The sequence below is a fragment of the Bos javanicus genome, chromosome 24, assembly GCF_032452875.1.
Source record: "Bos javanicus breed banteng chromosome 24, ARS-OSU_banteng_1.0, whole genome shotgun sequence".
NCBI classification, from domain to species: domain Eukaryota; kingdom Metazoa; phylum Chordata; class Mammalia; order Artiodactyla; family Bovidae; genus Bos; species Bos javanicus.
This window is the reverse complement of record NC_083891.1, coordinates 26,104,339-26,121,979: the sequence shown is the minus strand read 5'-3', so window position 1 is coordinate 26,121,979 and position 17,641 is coordinate 26,104,339. Positions and strand designations below refer to the sequence as shown.

At 39.4% G+C, this 17,641-nt stretch overlaps 1 protein-coding gene across 3 annotated transcripts in view; it reads right to left on the bottom strand.

The window, feature by feature from the left end:
• Nucleotides 1-5,572: 5,572 nt before the first annotated feature.
• Nucleotides 5,573-17,641, bottom strand: part of DSC2 (desmocollin 2) — a 38,353-nt gene continuing 26,284 nt past the window's right edge. For 2 of the 3 annotated variants that reach the window (XM_061399682.1, XM_061399681.1), the window contains exons 12-16: nt 13,874-14,101; nt 11,110-11,346; nt 10,597-10,724; nt 8,674-8,964; nt 5,573-8,004 (exon numbers count right to left, since the gene is read on the bottom strand). In XM_061399682.1, the coding sequence (XP_061255666.1) occupies nt 7,807-8,004; nt 8,674-8,964; nt 10,597-10,724; nt 11,110-11,346; nt 13,874-14,101 (1,082 nt within the window). In that variant the 3' untranslated portion in view covers nt 5,573-7,806. Of the gene's footprint in view, nt 8,005-8,098; nt 8,139-8,673; nt 8,965-10,596; nt 10,725-11,109; nt 11,347-13,873; nt 14,102-17,641 lie in introns of those variants that run through there. The other variant, XM_061399684.1, reaches the window with a different exon arrangement.

Here is a 17,641-nt window from a genome sequence, read left to right as displayed (position 1 = left end):
GGATAGAACCCGGGTCTCCTGCATTGCAGGCAGATTCTTACCCATCTGAGTTACCAAGGAAGTTAATCTAGTCTAACTTCTAATTTTACTGAAGAAACATATACCCAGAGAAGAAATTATGTGATTTAGCTAAAGATGCAGATGAGTTCCAAAACAGTTGAGATAAAAATTCAGAATTTGGACCCATATTCCTTTTTCTTAAAAATAAAATTTATGGAGATAATCTGTTAAAACCAAAAATGGTTGAAACTCATTGTGTTGCTTTTTTTCTTTCCTGCTTAAATGTAAAGATGCACTGCTGCTGCTGCTGCATCCCTTGAGTCGTGTCCAGCTCTGTGCGACCCCATAGACAGCAGCCCACCAGGGTTCCCGTTCCTGGGATTCTCCAGGCAAGAACACTGGAGTGGGTTGCCATTTCCTTCTCCAATGCATGAAAGTGAAGTCGTTCAGTCGTGTCTGACTCTAGCGACCCCATGGACTGCAGCCTACCAGGCTCCTCCATCCATGGGATTTTCTAGGCAAAAGTACTGGAGTTGCACTGGCAGGTTTTAAATTATTATTAGTCTTGTAAGAAACAGCACCCAATTTCTAAAAATTAAACTGTATCCGCAAGTTAAATCCTGTTCTAGGAAACTATCCAAATTCTTTTATTGTGAATAGTCAATGAACCATATAAAGAGTTTTGGAAATAATTTTATTAATTAGAAGTTTTAAAATTATATTTATACTCTAAAACATTTCTATATGCGTCATGCAAAAAGAAGGAATTTAAATTACTGATGCTTATATGGAAATGTTATGTAAAGGAGATATTAAAATAATTAGAAAATGACTTTTTCAGCAGTCTTCTCAAAGTCTTAACTTCGTGTCCATGGTAGGAGGAAGTGATAAAGCTTGGCTTACCACAAACGAGCAATTTACTTGGTTCACAGTTGCACTCATGCAAATATTTGAAATAGTTCATTTGGCATGTCTAGAAAATTGATTACTTTTTCTTGGTCCCTAGCCAGCATATGAAAATTTAATGATAATAAAATTTGTGTGTTAAAGGACTTCACATGTGGCACAGTGGTAAAGAATCAGCCTGCAATGCAAGAGACTCGGGAGACAAGGGTTGGATCCTTGGGTTGAGAAGTTCTTCTGGAGGAGGAAATGGCAACACACTCCAGTATTCTTGCCTGGATAATCTCATGGACAGAGGAGCCTGGTGTGCTACAGTTCATGGGGTTGCAAATAATTGGACATAACTGAGTACACACAATGTAAAATTTTAGACCAAAAACATGAGTATACTCTATTATGAAACGATAAAATTTTTTTGCTTCAACTCAGTAATTTACTGTGAATGTATGTTTGTTGTAGCCTCGATGTTGTAAGGCTAAGATTTAAAGATTTTTTTTCTTTTTCTCAGAGGTCTATAAATCTCCAAAAGCCTAAAGTCCGTGAACTTTTGTTATTTATTAATTTCCCCCGATTTTACAATAAACTCATTGTAAAATGGAAACATAGAAACATAATGAAGAATATTTCATCTGAGATTACCACTCAATATTTTAGTATATTACAGTTTTAAATTTATGAATTTGGAATTATACTGATCTAGAGATTGTTCTATTTTTTTATGAATACTATGTTTTATATCTTTTCTTATTTAAATAGCCTTCAAAATAAAATTTTGCTGTTGCTGTTTAGCTGCCAAGTCATGTCCAACTCTTTAGCGACCCCATGGACTAGCTCTTACTATTCTATTATCATCATCACAACTACATTTATTAATACATTGATGAGTCAAGCATTAAGAAAGAATCTTTACATGTATTACATCATTTCTTCCTATTTTGTCCCCATGTTATACATAAGAATTCTGAGGCTCCCATGACTTACCAAGGTTCCTCAGTTAGTGGAAACAAAGTTGGTATCTGGATTCATGTCTTTCAGAGTTAGGGTCCATGGTCACCACATTTGTAATCCTCAATTATAGTACCTTGTATCACAATAATGTATTACAAATCATTTATTTTCCCTTTATGAGACATTGAGCTTACTTCCAATTATCCACATATCTCACATCACTGAGCTAAACATCCTTTGCACCATTATCTCACCTTGTGAGGATAAATTTCTTTTACCTGATTTGACTGGTAATTTTGCACCAAAGTTCGGTAGGTTGACCCCATCACTCTCCTTTCAACTCTAGCTTTCACAGCATCTCATTCCCCATGGCTCCACTTCATGTCCTTGGTTCTCAGAAATTTTCCAGTTGGCCCACTTCCCACGGGAAACATTCTTTAAGCGAAAGTCTTGACTCTTCCCCAAGTACCTGTCCTATTTCATAAGGCCCTCTGAAGCTCCCAGCCATCATGGTTATCCAGCAATCAGTGCCTGTCACCCTACCTGTCACAGCTTCCAAGTAACATCATAACCCTGCCAAGTATCTGCCACTTCATAGACAGAGTCACCTGTCTATGCTCCTGGTGCTGACCTCCTTGTCCCATTTGCCTCTGGAGATTTGACAACTCTGACTTGTTCTGGGAATATATACAACATAATTTGCATGTATTTTATTGGCTAGCAGCGTTTATGTAGCAAAATTAGTTCATTGTTATTGAGTGTTTACTTAGTACCTTCATCCCACGATCCTACCTTAAGACTTTGCCTCCAGTTCCTCTCCATGTGGTTGGCAAGAATCACAGAGCAAAAAATTCATTCAGAAATGGCTAATTAACTGAAATTATGGGATTTTACAAACTCACATGTGTCAACTTTGATATAGTTCCAGCATTTTGCACAAAGCAGCTGATATGAAGAAGCAAACTTAAAATACTTGTTTCATAAGCTTCCAAATAATTACCTAAACCCAGTTACCAATCCCTCTCTGTGGTTCTCAGACTTTAAAGGCTGTAAAAGTGACCTAGGAAATTTATGAAAAAGCGCAGCCTTCCATACTTCTTCTCAACAGCCTGTCAACCTTGTGATTCTAATTCAATACAAGATCTTTATTTTAACAAACACCATGGGTGATTCCGAAGCAAATGATCTATGAACCCACATTCTAAAAGATAGCGCCAGCAAATATTTCAGCAATTTGCCGAAATTTGCTACTCTTTGTCAACTGTGACAGGATCAGCATTTTACTCCATCCTCATTCCTACATTCTAACATAACTAAGAGTAGGCAGGCAACCAGCAGAAATTCGAAAGCTCTAACCTCTTAGCTTTGCACAGATTTTCTGCAGGAGCACAAGAGACGACTCCACCATGCCTTGTCCTGCGCCAATGTGGACCCCGAGCATAGCTGATTCAGCTTGCTCCTTCTCACATATGAGCACAGTCTGTATTAGGAAGGCCTTCCGTGGTGGTACCGGGAAGACATTAGATGACTGTATGCAAAAAAATGAACAAACAAAATTGTGATTAAAATTCTCAGAAGGTTTGGCAGTTTGGAGCAATAAAAGGATGTGCCATGCAGGCAAAAAAGAGAAACTGAGAATTCTCGAGTTTCATGTAACTACAAGGATACTACACAGGAAACTCAGGAAGGCCTGACTGGATATGGTAACACAGTTTATCTTTACTCATAAGGAGTTAAAAGTTACCAGAGTAACGTGGGTCTCACAGAAGAACGGGAATGAGAGATGCAGACCTACACAGATCTCATACAATCTTAGAGCTTTGTTATGCATGGAGGTAGAAAAAATGATGGTTCTAGGTCCATAGAAGGAAGCATTTTGTCCTCAGGACATTACTGCCTAAGGGGACGACCACGGCAAAATCTGGGCTTGAGATTTCAATCAGGAGCCCAGCAAAAGGCTGGAGATGGAGATTAAAGGAAAGCTTGTTGTCAAAGTCAGATTTTCCACTAAAAAAAAAAAGGGAACCAAGATAAAGCCAGTATCAAAATGGGGATCCCTAAAAGCAAAAAGTGATTACATGGAGACCCCCAAATGCAGACTGCACTGAGCTGATGGCAATTCCCTGTAGGTTCCCCCTGTTGAAGCAGTATCTTATAAGGAAATCTCTAAGATTTTGCTTCCTTTTTTGCTTCCCATACCAGTGTATGACTTATGAGGAATTTTATCTGCTTTTCGTTTAATTCTGAAAATTGATCACACTGATTTGTGAGCTATGAATGATTTAGCTTCTTGACTACCAAGAATGAGCGACCTGGACACTATTACTAGCCGTGATGTTCTCAAAGACTATCACAGGTAAAACACTGATCAAGCTTCTGGGAAAAATATATGGGAACATCGTGGCAAGATGTCAGCTAAAGAGAAAGTGGAGCCTGAATCTATGATTATTCCCAACTATGGCATCTTCCTCTCCTATGATAACAGCAGCAGGTAACATACATCTGTGCTTAGTCGCTCTGCTGCTAAGTCGCTTCAGTCGTGTCCGACTCTGTGTGACCCCATAGACGGCAGCCCAACAGGCTCCCCCGTCCCTGGGATTCTCCAGGCAAGAACACTGGAGTGGGTTGCCATTTCCTTCTCCAGCTTAGTCGCTCAGTCGTGTCCAACTCTTTGCGACCTCATGGAATGTAGCCCACCAGGCTCCTATGTCTATGGGGATTCTCCAAGCAAGAATACTGAAGTGGGTTGCCAAGCCCTCCTCCAGGGGATCTTCCCAACCCAGAGATCAAAACCCAGGTCTCCAGCATTGCAGGTGGATTCTTTACCATCTGAGCCACCAGGGAAGCCCAACACATATATTGAGGGCTAACTTGGTGCCAGGTCTTTTCATGAATTTCTTTTAATTCTGACAACTATGAAGCAGACTCTTTCAGTCCCTGGAGGAGGGGAGGGCCTGGCAACCCACTTCAGTGTTCTTGCCTGGAGAATCCCACAGACAGAGGAGCCTGGCAGGCTACAGTCCATGGGGTTGCAAAGAGTCAGACTCAACTGAAGCAACTTACCACCCATGTAGACTCTTCCAACACCCTCAGTACAAGTCATACAAATGAGGAAACTAGACTCAAAGTCTGAGTGACTTCTCCAATCCCACAGCCAATAAGGGAGGGGCTGGGCATTTGCATCAAGACAGTCTTTCTGGAGTATTTGCATTTAGGTTACCACGGCGAATACCAGAGTCTTAAACTCCCAGGCAAGCAATTGCTTGCCTCTGAGGAAAACCATTCCTTAGCAGAAGAAGCTAGAAGAACAGCTAAGAATAAGCTTGAAGGAGGAGTCTTAAGCACATGTGATTTTCCCAGGGGTCCAGAATTAGTGCCCATTTTAAGAAGTGAATGTTCTTCTTTCCATCCAATTTGAACAAAGTTTCATATTATTTGCAACAAAGCAATCCTTTGCAGATACTTCAGCAGGCTTTGCAGTGTGTGTTCTGAAACACTGGAAATAGAAGACTCAGTCACTGGATGATCATTACAGAGAAACATATGCTCAGCTGACAGATATTCAAAAGTGAAAAACAAAATAACAACAACAAAGACAATCCTTCCATTATCTTATTCTCTTAATTGATTTTTGTTAACATGAAATGGGTTATTAGTGCAACTTATTTAAAATTGTTTAGTTCTATTAGGAGTGCCTTTTGGGTGGACCACTCTGAGTGACTTTCATGCTTAAAAACCATTTTTTATTCAAATGTCTTACAGCCACCCCAGGAGAACCCTAGAAAAGGAGTTCTATTTATTATCCCCCATTTTAGATGAAGAAAACCAGACATGGAGAAATAATGCAACTTCACCAACATTCCATAGCATCACAGTCTTTAGAACAGTAAAATTAGATAAATGTGATGGTAACAACCGAAAACCTCTCCAAATCAACCTCTAAAATTCTAAAATGTGTAGAACAGGATTCTAAAAGAGCACCACTTCTTTAAGAAAAACACCATCCCATAAGCTCATATCAGACATATGATTAACAAACACACTGATTTTTAAAACTACCTGATTTACTTTATCATAACTAGTCATGTACAAGAATTTTATAAATAATATTGAGAAACTGTATTTTTGACTGAGCAGCAATGAAACTATTGAAAAGATAAACAGATTATTCAATAAACTACCCAATGTTAATTCTTAAAAATAATTGGTATAAGCCAATCTTGTGAATCCAAAAGCAGGCATATTATTAACTATTCTAAATATTAGAAATATTTTTAAATGTCCAGTGGTTAGTATAGATAGAAAATTCATTGATTGAAATCAGCTGTGAAACCTAGCCTGGAATTTGGTTAGCTATTAAGTTTAACTTTGTCTTATTAGTTCAAAATTTAAACAGTTTGAACCACTTCTACATTCATTAAAAACTTTACTCTTATAATATTAAAAAAAAAAAAAACACTTTACAAACACATAGATGTAACTAGCCATCTCATCTAAAAAGCTAAATTATTCCTAGACAGCTTTCAAGATCCCTGCATTTCAAAGCTTATTTCAAAAACCATCACTATTTTGCATTTATAAACTGGATCTTTGCAATAAGGAACTATAAATATACTACTGGGCTTCCCAGGTGGTACAGTGGTAAAGAATCTGCCTGCCAATGCAAGAGACGCAGGAGACATAGGTTTGATCCCTGGGTGGGGAAGATCCCTGGAGAAGGGAATGGCTACCCACTCCAGTAATCTTGCCTGGGAAATCCCAGGGACAGAGGAACCTGGCATCTACAGTCCATGCAGTCACAAAGAGTCAGACACCACTGAGCAACTGAGAACCAAACAAATATACTATTATATACTAAATGCCCACATCCCAATTTTAATTACAGTATTCCTTTTGTTAACATAAAATGCTGCATCTAATAAAAGCATGATACATTTCTACAATTTAGTGACAAAATTAAAGGGTCTTTGTAGAGAAGATAATGAAGCAAGCACCAAAACAGTTCAAACAATAAAATCAACATTACATTGATTTTAAGAAAAGCCAAGAATATATAGGTGCTTATATAAAAGAGAAACACAGAACTTCATATGAGAGGAAAGAGAGATGGCTCTTAACTATATTTAGATTCTTCGGCCCAAATAAAAACTTTTAAGAACACAAAGAAGATAGAGACAGAGAGAGAGAGGGAGAAGGGAACGAAGGGAGCAGAGGGAAGGTGAGAGACAGAGGCCGAGGGGGCGCTGGAGAGCGGGGCCGAGGAGACCAAAGACCAAAGCCTCACAGAAATAAAAATACACTCTTGAAGCATTTTTTAAAATGTAAATGTTTGGAGAAGGTGAATAAAAGAGCAAGTGTAATTCAGTGCCAGATTTCACAAAGAATACAAGGTAGAAACTAAACTCCACCAAAATGGAATTAGAATAACAGTCAACACTTGCTTTATGAAGACAGGTCATGTTACAAGACTAAGACAACATCAAGAATGCAGTATAAACACTTCAGAATGTTTAGGAGAACAGCAGTCTTTAAGTACCATACAAATGATTAATGAATCAGGTAACTGAAGATTACATTAGAGCAAGGTCTCTACAATTTTCCATTTGGTTCTACTTCAAGTAGTCTATGATATACACATGAATTCCTTACACTGTATTGCACTATACATTGGTTGCTGTCATTATACCCAAATGTAAACAATAACGCAGACTTTCTTGTCTATCTGCAGGTGTCCTTAGGTGGCAGTAAGTAATTAAACAATATGAAAAAGCCAGGAAATTTGTGTAGCTATTTACAGCATCCCTCGGTGAATGCACATTTGGCTAAAGAGATCCCAACAAAATAAAGGGGAAAAGCCCCCAATATAGCATCTTCTATGTTTAAAAAAAATCTTAGCTTATAAAAACAAAAAAAGCCGATAAACCCATTGGCTTTTGTAGACCATCTAGAAGGCACTCATCTCTTCATGCATGTTTCCGCAAGTGTCCTAAATTTGGGTCCCAGATGATCCAAAAATTCAAGCCCATCTTCTTCTTGTCGTTCGCTGCAACAGCCCACAGATCCAGCTGCCGATCCTCTTCCTTCGTAGTTATAGGTCAGGACGTAGTCTTGAGCTTGCATATGGGTGTTATCCTGATCACACTGCTGGACCTTCTGCCAAGAGGATAAAACACAACATATTTTATTATTATTATTTTAAACACCAAGACTTACTAGCATAAAAATAATTGCTTTGATTTACCTTTCATTGTTTAATTTTTAACCAGAGTGTGTCCTCTAATGGATTCCTACATATAAAAAATGCACATGATTGGTCTGTATCATAAATCACACCATCAGTTAATTCACTACATAGCAGGTTTCTAAAAGTCACACATGTGGCAGCAAGTATGCAAGCATTTGTTTTAAGTTATCATTGTTTTCCCTTTCCAGATTATGGCTAATGTGAAATGCATTCGTACAAGTGAACCCGAATGCATGTGGCTCAAAGCTTTCCCAGATAGGCAGAGTGACTGCAGGTTGGAGTTGCCTCAGATTCCACTGTTGGTCTCTAAGACCTGATTTGTCTGATGGGAAATGGTAACACAAAGCCATGAGAAAAAGAATTTAAGTATCATCTTATTCTTTCAGAAAGAATGAACAACCAAACAAAATAGGAAGAAAAGTCAATACCCATTTAACCTCTGATTGCAATTCAACCAAAATTAAGGAAAATCAAATTTCTAATGAGTAGATTAATTGGGTGAAAAATCAAGATTATATTCATTTCATAATCATTTAGAAAGCTGAAAAGAAAGCAAAACAGATTTATGGGAAACTCACTTCACCAAGACGGGGCTGAGTGTAAGTATACCACTCGGAGTACGTGTATTTGCAGTTGTCGGTTGCTACTGGTCCTCCCCTACAGGAATCCAGAGTGTGCTGTCCACCTTCCTTACACCGTTCCAGGGTGTGATGATGCCCGGTTTCCTGGCAGGACTCCATGGTCTGGTGCCCTCCTTTGACCATCTCGATGGTCTCCTGCCCTCCATTCTTCACTCTGGATCCCAGGGTGCCACCAATTCCATGAGCGGAGCCACCCACAGCATGGGTTGTGAAATCATTTGTGGAATACTGGAACAAAACAGGTGGCATTGGGGAAATACAGAGAAAAACAAAAAATGAGAAAAAGAACAAATCAAGCAGATAATGCCATGAATTTTCGTGCTAGGAGGTAAGCATTCCAAGGGCTGGAACTCAATCTGTCTTGGCAACCTTGGGTACCTAACTACCTTAATTCTACTACTTCACTAGGTAGCTTCCAATACAGGAAGCCAACTGCAAGATGTCAAGTGGTCTGAGCCTTGAGACAAGTCAGAAAACCTGATGTGTACTCCTTTTTTAATAACTTCTTAGAATACTGTACAACTTCATCTGTGAAATCCTTCCAGCATCTCACATCTCAGGCTCAGGATTCCACACTATTGTCTCACACAGACTAACGCTGCTTAAATTCATTCCCTTCACCTGACTAGAACAGAAACAGAAATAATAATCGGTATTTTTATTCAGTGCCTAATTGAGTTCCCTTCAACTGAAACAAAATTAACAGAAATAACAAGTTGCCATAAAAAGCGGCAATACTAAATCCTTGTCATCTAATTAACTAAATCCTTGTCATTTAATTAAATAAAGACAAATCAGCAGAGAAAGTAAGAACACCAAAGCTCTGGACACTAACTTTCCATGTTATGTTTCTCTAGGAAACTCTAAGTTTCATTTTTTCTAATACCTTCCTAGATGCCAACATCCTTTTGTTTTCTAGATCCTTCCTGCTCTAATCATCAATTACATTTTCGTAGGGAATTTATTTGTTCCTCCACATACTGGGGCTTCCCTCATAGCTCAGTTGGTAACGAATCTGCCTGCAATACAGGAGACACCAGTTTGATTCCTGGGTCAGGAAGATCCACTGGAGAAGGGATAGGTACCCACTCCAGTATTCTGGCCTGGAGAATTTCATGGACCGTACAGTCCATGGGGCTGCAAAGAGTTGGACACAACTGAGTGACTTTCACTTCACTTTTTTCCTTCATCCACATACTAGGCTGGAACTCAAAGCTGAAGCAGTGCAATCACCTGTTAGCATGATTGCTTCATATATTTGACCACAGGCTCCTCTCTAACCCATAGTAGAGGCTGAGAGCCTCCATTAAAGTTCTTCCCACGATGATCAAAGCCTGTAGTCATTTTATGGCTGCTGCCAGAAAAAAAATTAAAATTATTATGCTGATGATCCGTGAATAACTAAATGAAACCCTTTTACAGCACAACCGGCAGCTTCAATATATAAAAAAGACAGGATTTAAAGTTGAAGCAGTGACACACTTGAAATAGGGGGGGAAAAAAATAACAATATGCCAAAGGATTTTACTATTAAGTAACATTACATGGCCAAATTGAAATGCTACATATCACCATGGGATCAATGTCATTTGATTTGTCCCCTGCAACTGATGACATGTTATATATTGTAAGCTATCTGATTTCAAAAAAACTTTTCCCAGAAAAGATCACTACAGTTGTTTAGGCAAATTTATTGTTTGAATGTATTCTAATATTTTGGCTGAGCCACGTGGCAGGAGGGATCTTAACTCCCTGACCAAGGACTGAACCAGCGCCCCCTACAGTGGAAGCACAGAGTCTTAACCATTGACCGCCAGGGAATTCCCTATCATCTGTACCTATTTTGAAAAGACAATTTACCACTTTGTCATCGCCAGGAGCTTCAGTGTTTGACACAATGAGGTTCTGCTGAGCTAAATCATCTGGAAATACTTTTGGCTTTTTGTCTGCCCCAGTAGTAGCCCCACAGACCAAGGTGAATAAGATACCTGCAGAATAAGAGAGATGACTTTGGTTTATCATAAAAGATTATTATGAATTTATGATGACAAATAGAAAAACAACTTTCCAGAAAACATAAATATTATTGCTTGAGTCAAAGCAGCATCCATTAGAAAAGCCTGCCTTAAATGGATATGCCACAAACAAGGACACGCTCAGTGCTGTACTTGTGTTAAATTTTATGTCTGCACCAATTACAACAGCACTAATATGATACCTACATGCACGTTCAATATAAGAATTAAATATGTGTGTGTTAAATAGAAACGTAGCTATATACAAATGAGCAGCCATAGATAACAGTGTTGATTCTGAGAATGTGTCCTGAAAGTTATTTTAAAGGTTATCTTTTAAATTCATGAAAGGACTTACAAAATAGCAATGCTATGCCCAACAATATTGCAAGGATGGCCCACTTTCCAAGTATCACTTCTCTGTTGCCAGTCCTCGAAACTGGCCGAAAGCTGCAGTCATTTGGGGTAACACAGTCACATAATATCACCTCTAACTGAGTGACGAGTGACTGGCCAAGTCTATCTGTAACTCTGACAGGGACTGTATATTTTCCAAACCGGAGGTCATTCAGATAGGAGAGACGTGCTGCTGTATCTGAAAGGAAATAAAACCATGACTTACAGATTGCCATTGATTTCTCCTGAGCATAAATAACTAGTGACAGGATATTCAGCATTATTTCCATACCATGGATATTCCTAATGGGAATGGCACAATTGCTACACGATTGTAAGTGTGCATGGACCAAGTCTTTCTGATCATATACAAGTTTGTTTATGCTGCCTCGTTGTATAAACGTCTTTTGGCTTTTGTAATAATATATTTTATCTGTCCATACACAAGTCCTTCTTATCACAAATAATAGATTTGTTAAGAGATTGACTTTTATCATATCTTAAAAAATTTTAATATGACCAAAATTTTAATTTTAATGTATCTTCTTTTATGCACTATTCATCAGAGAATTTCATAGTCTGAATTCCGGATGTTTCTCCTTACTTTATTTTCATATATTATGCCAAACCATGAACTTACTATCAAGGCATCAGTCATATGCTGGAACTTCTTCTCATGATCCTATAAGACACTGGGACCAACCTTATATTTTTTGCTTTTGATGTTTTTTTTTAAGTCAAGAGTGGATATTTTATCCAGATCAAAATCCAACAGTCTTGGGGACAGAGCCAAAAATATACTACTTTACATATAGATTACACACGCCCATGCCCAAGAATAATCCTCCCAAGTTAGCTGGCCCAGTGTGACATTTTTATTATTTCATATTTGATGCTCTAAATGTAAACCTTCAATACTTGGGTAAAAAAATAAATCATTGAATTGAGTCAATTTTAAAGGAAAGCATGATTAACCCGGTGTCCATGAATGTGTAAGAAATAATAATATGACTAACAAAACCAAAATTTATGATCCAAAACATACCACAGTCTATTGGATTGCCTATCTTGTTTACTTCCCCCTATAATCCCATTTTACATATGAATAAATGAATGCCCAAGAAGAGTAAATAGCATAATGAGACCTAAAGGCTCCTTAGGATACAGTCTTCACTTAGCATTTTTCAGGCTTTGGACTATTTCACAGCCCAGCAAAACTTTAAACTAATACAGTTTTGACCAACATAATCCTGTTAACATTTCACTGTACTAAGTAGGAATTTTGTTTTAATTACTGCCTCTTTTAACATTATATAAAAAAGATGTGATATTATGACACCAAAGTAGAGAGGTCATCTAAATATAAGGTTGCTTCTCAAATACACATTCATTGGTATGCTAAGTCGCTTCAGTTGTGTCCAACTTTTGCGACTCCATGGACTATAGCCCTCCAAGCTCCTCTGTCCATGGGATTCTCCAGGCAAGACTACTGGAGTGGGTTGCCATACCCTTTTTCAGGGGATCTTCCCCAGGGATCAAACCCACGGTTCTTATGTCTCCTGCATTGGCAGGCACACTCTTTACCACTAGCTCCACCTGGGACTCACTGGAATGCTATTTAAAAACACTGAAAATTTTGTCTGTCAGTTCACAGAGCAATTTATAATAGGAAATCAAGAAATATTCACTGAAAGCATGGGGATGAAAACCATTCAAGGGCATTTTAAAGGCAACCCCCATTCAGTTTACAGTAGATGAAGGTTAGGGTTAGGGTCATGAAAGCTGCAGTGACAGGACATGGTGCACAGGTTGTGCAGTCAGGAGACACAGAACGTGCTGGAAAGTTATGAGCTGATGTAGGGAGTGAGGCAACGGTGGCACGGAGAGAAATTCCTTTTGCTTTTGCCATTCTTGTCACCGTGGATTTTAACAAAGGTAAAGTCGGAAGTACACACTGGGACCAAGTGGGGGAAGAATCCCACGTAAAAAACATTAGATAAGAAATGGTCAGAAGTCAACGCAGCACAGAGAAGATTTAATACAGTGGACACCGTGATGTGCTCCCAGATCCCCCCCAACCAGGGATGTATTGTCCCAGCTGCTTGGGAGGCTATCAGCACCACCAGGGACTGGGCCTTCCTGCCAAAGGTCATGCCCCCTTGGGCACCCCAAATCACAGACAGAGTCTCGAAAGAGCGCAGAACAGAATGGCCATTGAGGAATGGAGATGACTCATGCATTAGTCAAGGCTGTCCTTTGGCCTGAGCTGCAGCTTGAGTTCTCTGTTTGCTCCACTCTGCTTTCTTTCCACTCACATATACTGATGCCAAGGAAACGCCTTGATAAACATTCAGCCTAGAAAGACTGCCTCAGCGTCCGCTTCCCTGAACACACCTGCAAAGGATGGGGATTCCCTTCTGACCAAGGAAACCACCGTCATGTGAAATATCTGTGTGGCTGGGAGGCACACAAGCCTGGCAGTGGTTCTATCAGATCTAGTCTGGTGGGGTCGGGGCGGGAGGGATAGCAGTGTAGCATGGGAATGAGAATTCACGCAAACTGTAGGGAATCCTGGCACAGGACTGACCAGAAACAGGCTCTTCCCACCACACCAATGCTGAGAAACTCACGTTCATTCGTTGGTGGTTACCATACAGCAAATTATTCTTCTATATTTTAGACATTTTGATGCTGAAAACGACAGAGTTACATTTAGAAATACATACCGTTAACCTTTGTCAGTCTCCACATTCTAAGTACCTCTGAATCAGAAACACCTTCCAAACTGAAGTCAAAGGGTGGGCCGTGTATGGGTTCATCAGGATCTACAGCAACAATCTCGGCCGATGACATGACGGTTTTACAGATGACCACCATCCACTGACGTATGACTGGGCCGTTATCATTCACATCCTTAAGAACAATCCCCAGGACTCCATTACATGTTCTCCCATCTAGAAAATTGAATATGAAAATACAATTTCTTGATTTTTGAGTTTCTATTAGGCAATTACACATTGAAAATTACACATTATTAGGCACTTGTACCATAGAAATGACAGGAACAGGCACAGTCCTAGGTTACATCGCTAAGTTACGTTAAAAGAAAGACATAATCCATTTCAAAGATGTTGTACAGAAAATAACTGCTTTTTAGATTTGTCGCCCATTCACTAAAAAGCTGCAATAGACATGGAATTTTTGTAGAGGTGAGGTTTGACAGATTTTTCAAAAGAGGAAGGAAGAGAGGGCCAAAAAGGGCATTTCTGGTATAGTCAAAACACAAGGAGATTTAACAAGGTGAGAAATCACATGCACAGACCTATGTTCTGGACACAATGAAAGGGAAGGCATGTGGAAAGCACTTAAGGTTTGGGGGCAGGAAAAGTAAAACGGGTAAAAGGCATAAGATATGCATGTGGAAGATTAGAACCAAATTAGTACACAGGAATGTTTAACACACAAAAGACCCCAGAAGTGGGAAATCACTTGCAAACCTGAGTAATCACTCTGAGGTAGCCTAAGGAACCCATCTATCAATACAGTCAATAAACTTACTGAGTAATTACTTTGTACAGAGCACTGCAGTGGAAAACCTGGGAGATTCGAAGATGAAGTGGGCATGGGTCCCGGCTACAAATGAGTAACACAGTTGTGAAGCCTAAAAGTGAACATAAATCCAGGACTTGTGTCTCTAAACTATTTTTTCTTTCTGCTTATTAATAAGGAGGGCACGGTTATGAGGAGTGGAAAAGAGGATGAAATAAACTTGTGCCATCTGCAACCTGGGGCTGTGTCTCATACGAAGCTGCCCTCCTAAGGAGAGCGAGGAGACCAGGCAGAGCCCTGCAGCCACTACCTCAACCCCACAACAGGATCCCTTGTATTTCCAGGGTCATCCTGGGCCAGGAGCCATAGCCCATCAAGTTAAGAAACTGGTGCTGAACTGGGGGCCACAGAAAAGGACATGGTGGAAGCAACTACAAAATTGCTCTGGGGTACCCTTATGGCAGAAAGTGGAGAGGAACTAAAAAGCCTCTTGATGAAAGTGAAAGAGGAGAGTGAAAAAGTTGGCTTAAAGCTCAACATTCAGAAAACAAAGATCATGGCATCTGGTCCCATCACTTCATGGGAAATAGATGGGGAAACAGTGTCAGACTTTATTTTTTTGGGCTCCAAAATCACTGCAGATGGTGATTACAGCCATGAAATTAAAAGACGCTTACTCCTTGGAAGGAAACTTATAACCAACCTAGATAGCATATTCAAAAGCAGAGACGTTACTTTGCCAACAAAGGTCCATCTAGTCAAGGCTATGGTTTTTCCAGTGGTCATGTATGGATGTGAGAGTTGGACTGTGAAGAAAGCTGAGCACCGAAGAATTGATGCTTTTGAACTGTGGTGTTGAGAAGACTCTTGAGAGTCCCTTGGACTACAAGGAGATCCAACCAGTCCATCCTAAAGGAGATCAGTCCTGGGTGCTCATTGGAAGGACTGATGCTGAAGCTGAAACTCCAATACTTTGGCCACCTCATGCGAGTTGACTCATTGGAAAATACCCTGATGCTGGGAGGGATTGGGGGAAGGAGGAGAAGGGGATGACAGAGGATGAGATGGCTGGATGGCATCACCAACTCGATGGACGTGAGTCTGAGTGAACTCCGGGAGATGGTGATGGACAGGGAGGCCTGGTGTGCTGCAATTCATGGGGTCACAAAGAGTCCAACATGACTGAGTGACTGAACTGAACTGAACTGATAGTGGAATAGAGGAAAAGTCTGAAGTTGAAGGCAAGTCAATACCTCCTATTTAATATCCTGCAAATTAAAATTCCAGAATGAGCAAGGTTAATGTTTAAAGGAAAGCCAACAAAATCACTAATTAGAAGATTAACTCACTCTATGCAAGATAGCTTCAAATCATGCATATTTACTATCTTCAAAAACATAAAGTTAACTGTTTAAATAAGAATGCAATTGACAGCTGAAATTCCAGTAGAAATAACCTAATAATCATCTAATAGGGACTCTAAAAGAAAAAGATAAATAAAATGGTAGGGAAGCAATACTTAAAGAAATACTTGTTGAGAATATCCCAGAATTAAAGAAAAACATGGACTTTTTTTTTTTTTTTTAATGTTCTGATCTGACTGCACTGCTGGGTGAATAAAACTAAATTCTCAGCATAAACACTGAATAAAAACTATATATTGAACATAACCTAGGGACTACAAAAGTTATCTGGATGTATGACCTACAAAAAGACAATAGACACTAAAATAAGCATTGGCAACAAGAAATGCCAAAGGACGATGGAGTATCACTTGCAGGGTACTGAGGGAAAGAAAGAGTTAACTCAAAATTTTAAAGCAAGTCAAATGACAAAATCAAAGATGAGGATGATATTGAAATATTTTTCAGAACAATAAAACTGACAGGGTTTATCACCCACATCGCACCACTGAAAGAACTAGTAAAGGATACAGTCCAGCAAGAAGAAAGGAGAACTCGAAAAGAAATGAGATACAAGAAACCAGGCAACTACCTCTCACTTTGGACAACTCTAAAAAAAAAGACAGAAAGGTAGCAGGAATGTATGCAAACATGTATTTTACCTGCCTGACAAACTTTCCTATTAGGACAGAATACTCTCTTCCCTCAGATTTTCCTGGTTCTCATGCTACGTGGTGTTTTCCTGATCTCTCTGAAAATACGGATTGCAGAACACGATTTGGGTCCACACACAGAGGTGAAAGCACGTCTTACTGACTGAATCTGATTAATTGTAATGGCTTTAAAAATTGACCTCTGCAGTGTTTGCTGTTCTACCACTGTAATAAATGCTTGAATTCCCCTTTCATGAAATGTGTAGAGTTGTTCAATAAACCTTTTTTTTGCACATTGTGATCAGTATCGGTATAGAATATGTCAACCAAAGGTTTTAGACATCTAACTCAGTGTCTCACAGCTCTGTTTTTCATGTGTTAGTAATAAATAATATTATTTTATTTACTGGAGTATATGCATGTAATGCTCACCTTCTAATATTAATATAATTCTATAAGCTTGTGTGCATGCCAAGTCCCTTCAGTTGTGTCCAACTCTTTGAAACCCTATGGACTGTAGCTCCTCCATTCATGCGATTCTCCAGGCAAGAATTCTGGAGTGGATTGCCATGCCCTTCTCCAGGGGATCTTCCCGACCCAGGGATCAAACCCGCATCTCTTATGTCTCTTGCATTGGCAGGCAGGTTCTTTACCACTAGCGCCACTTGAGAAGTCCTGGTTCCAATTCTATATGGGTAAATACCAATTTCAAAAAAGTCCTGGAAGGTGGTCCACAATTTATGTGCATGACACTCTCCTGCTAAATGCTTTTACAAATCTGAAAGCACACTCCTCCTCCCAACACTGTGAATCTTAGAACAGAAGAAATGTAAAACTCAACTACACAGAGGAGACACCTGGGTGAAACTGCCAACTGAGGTTAGATCAA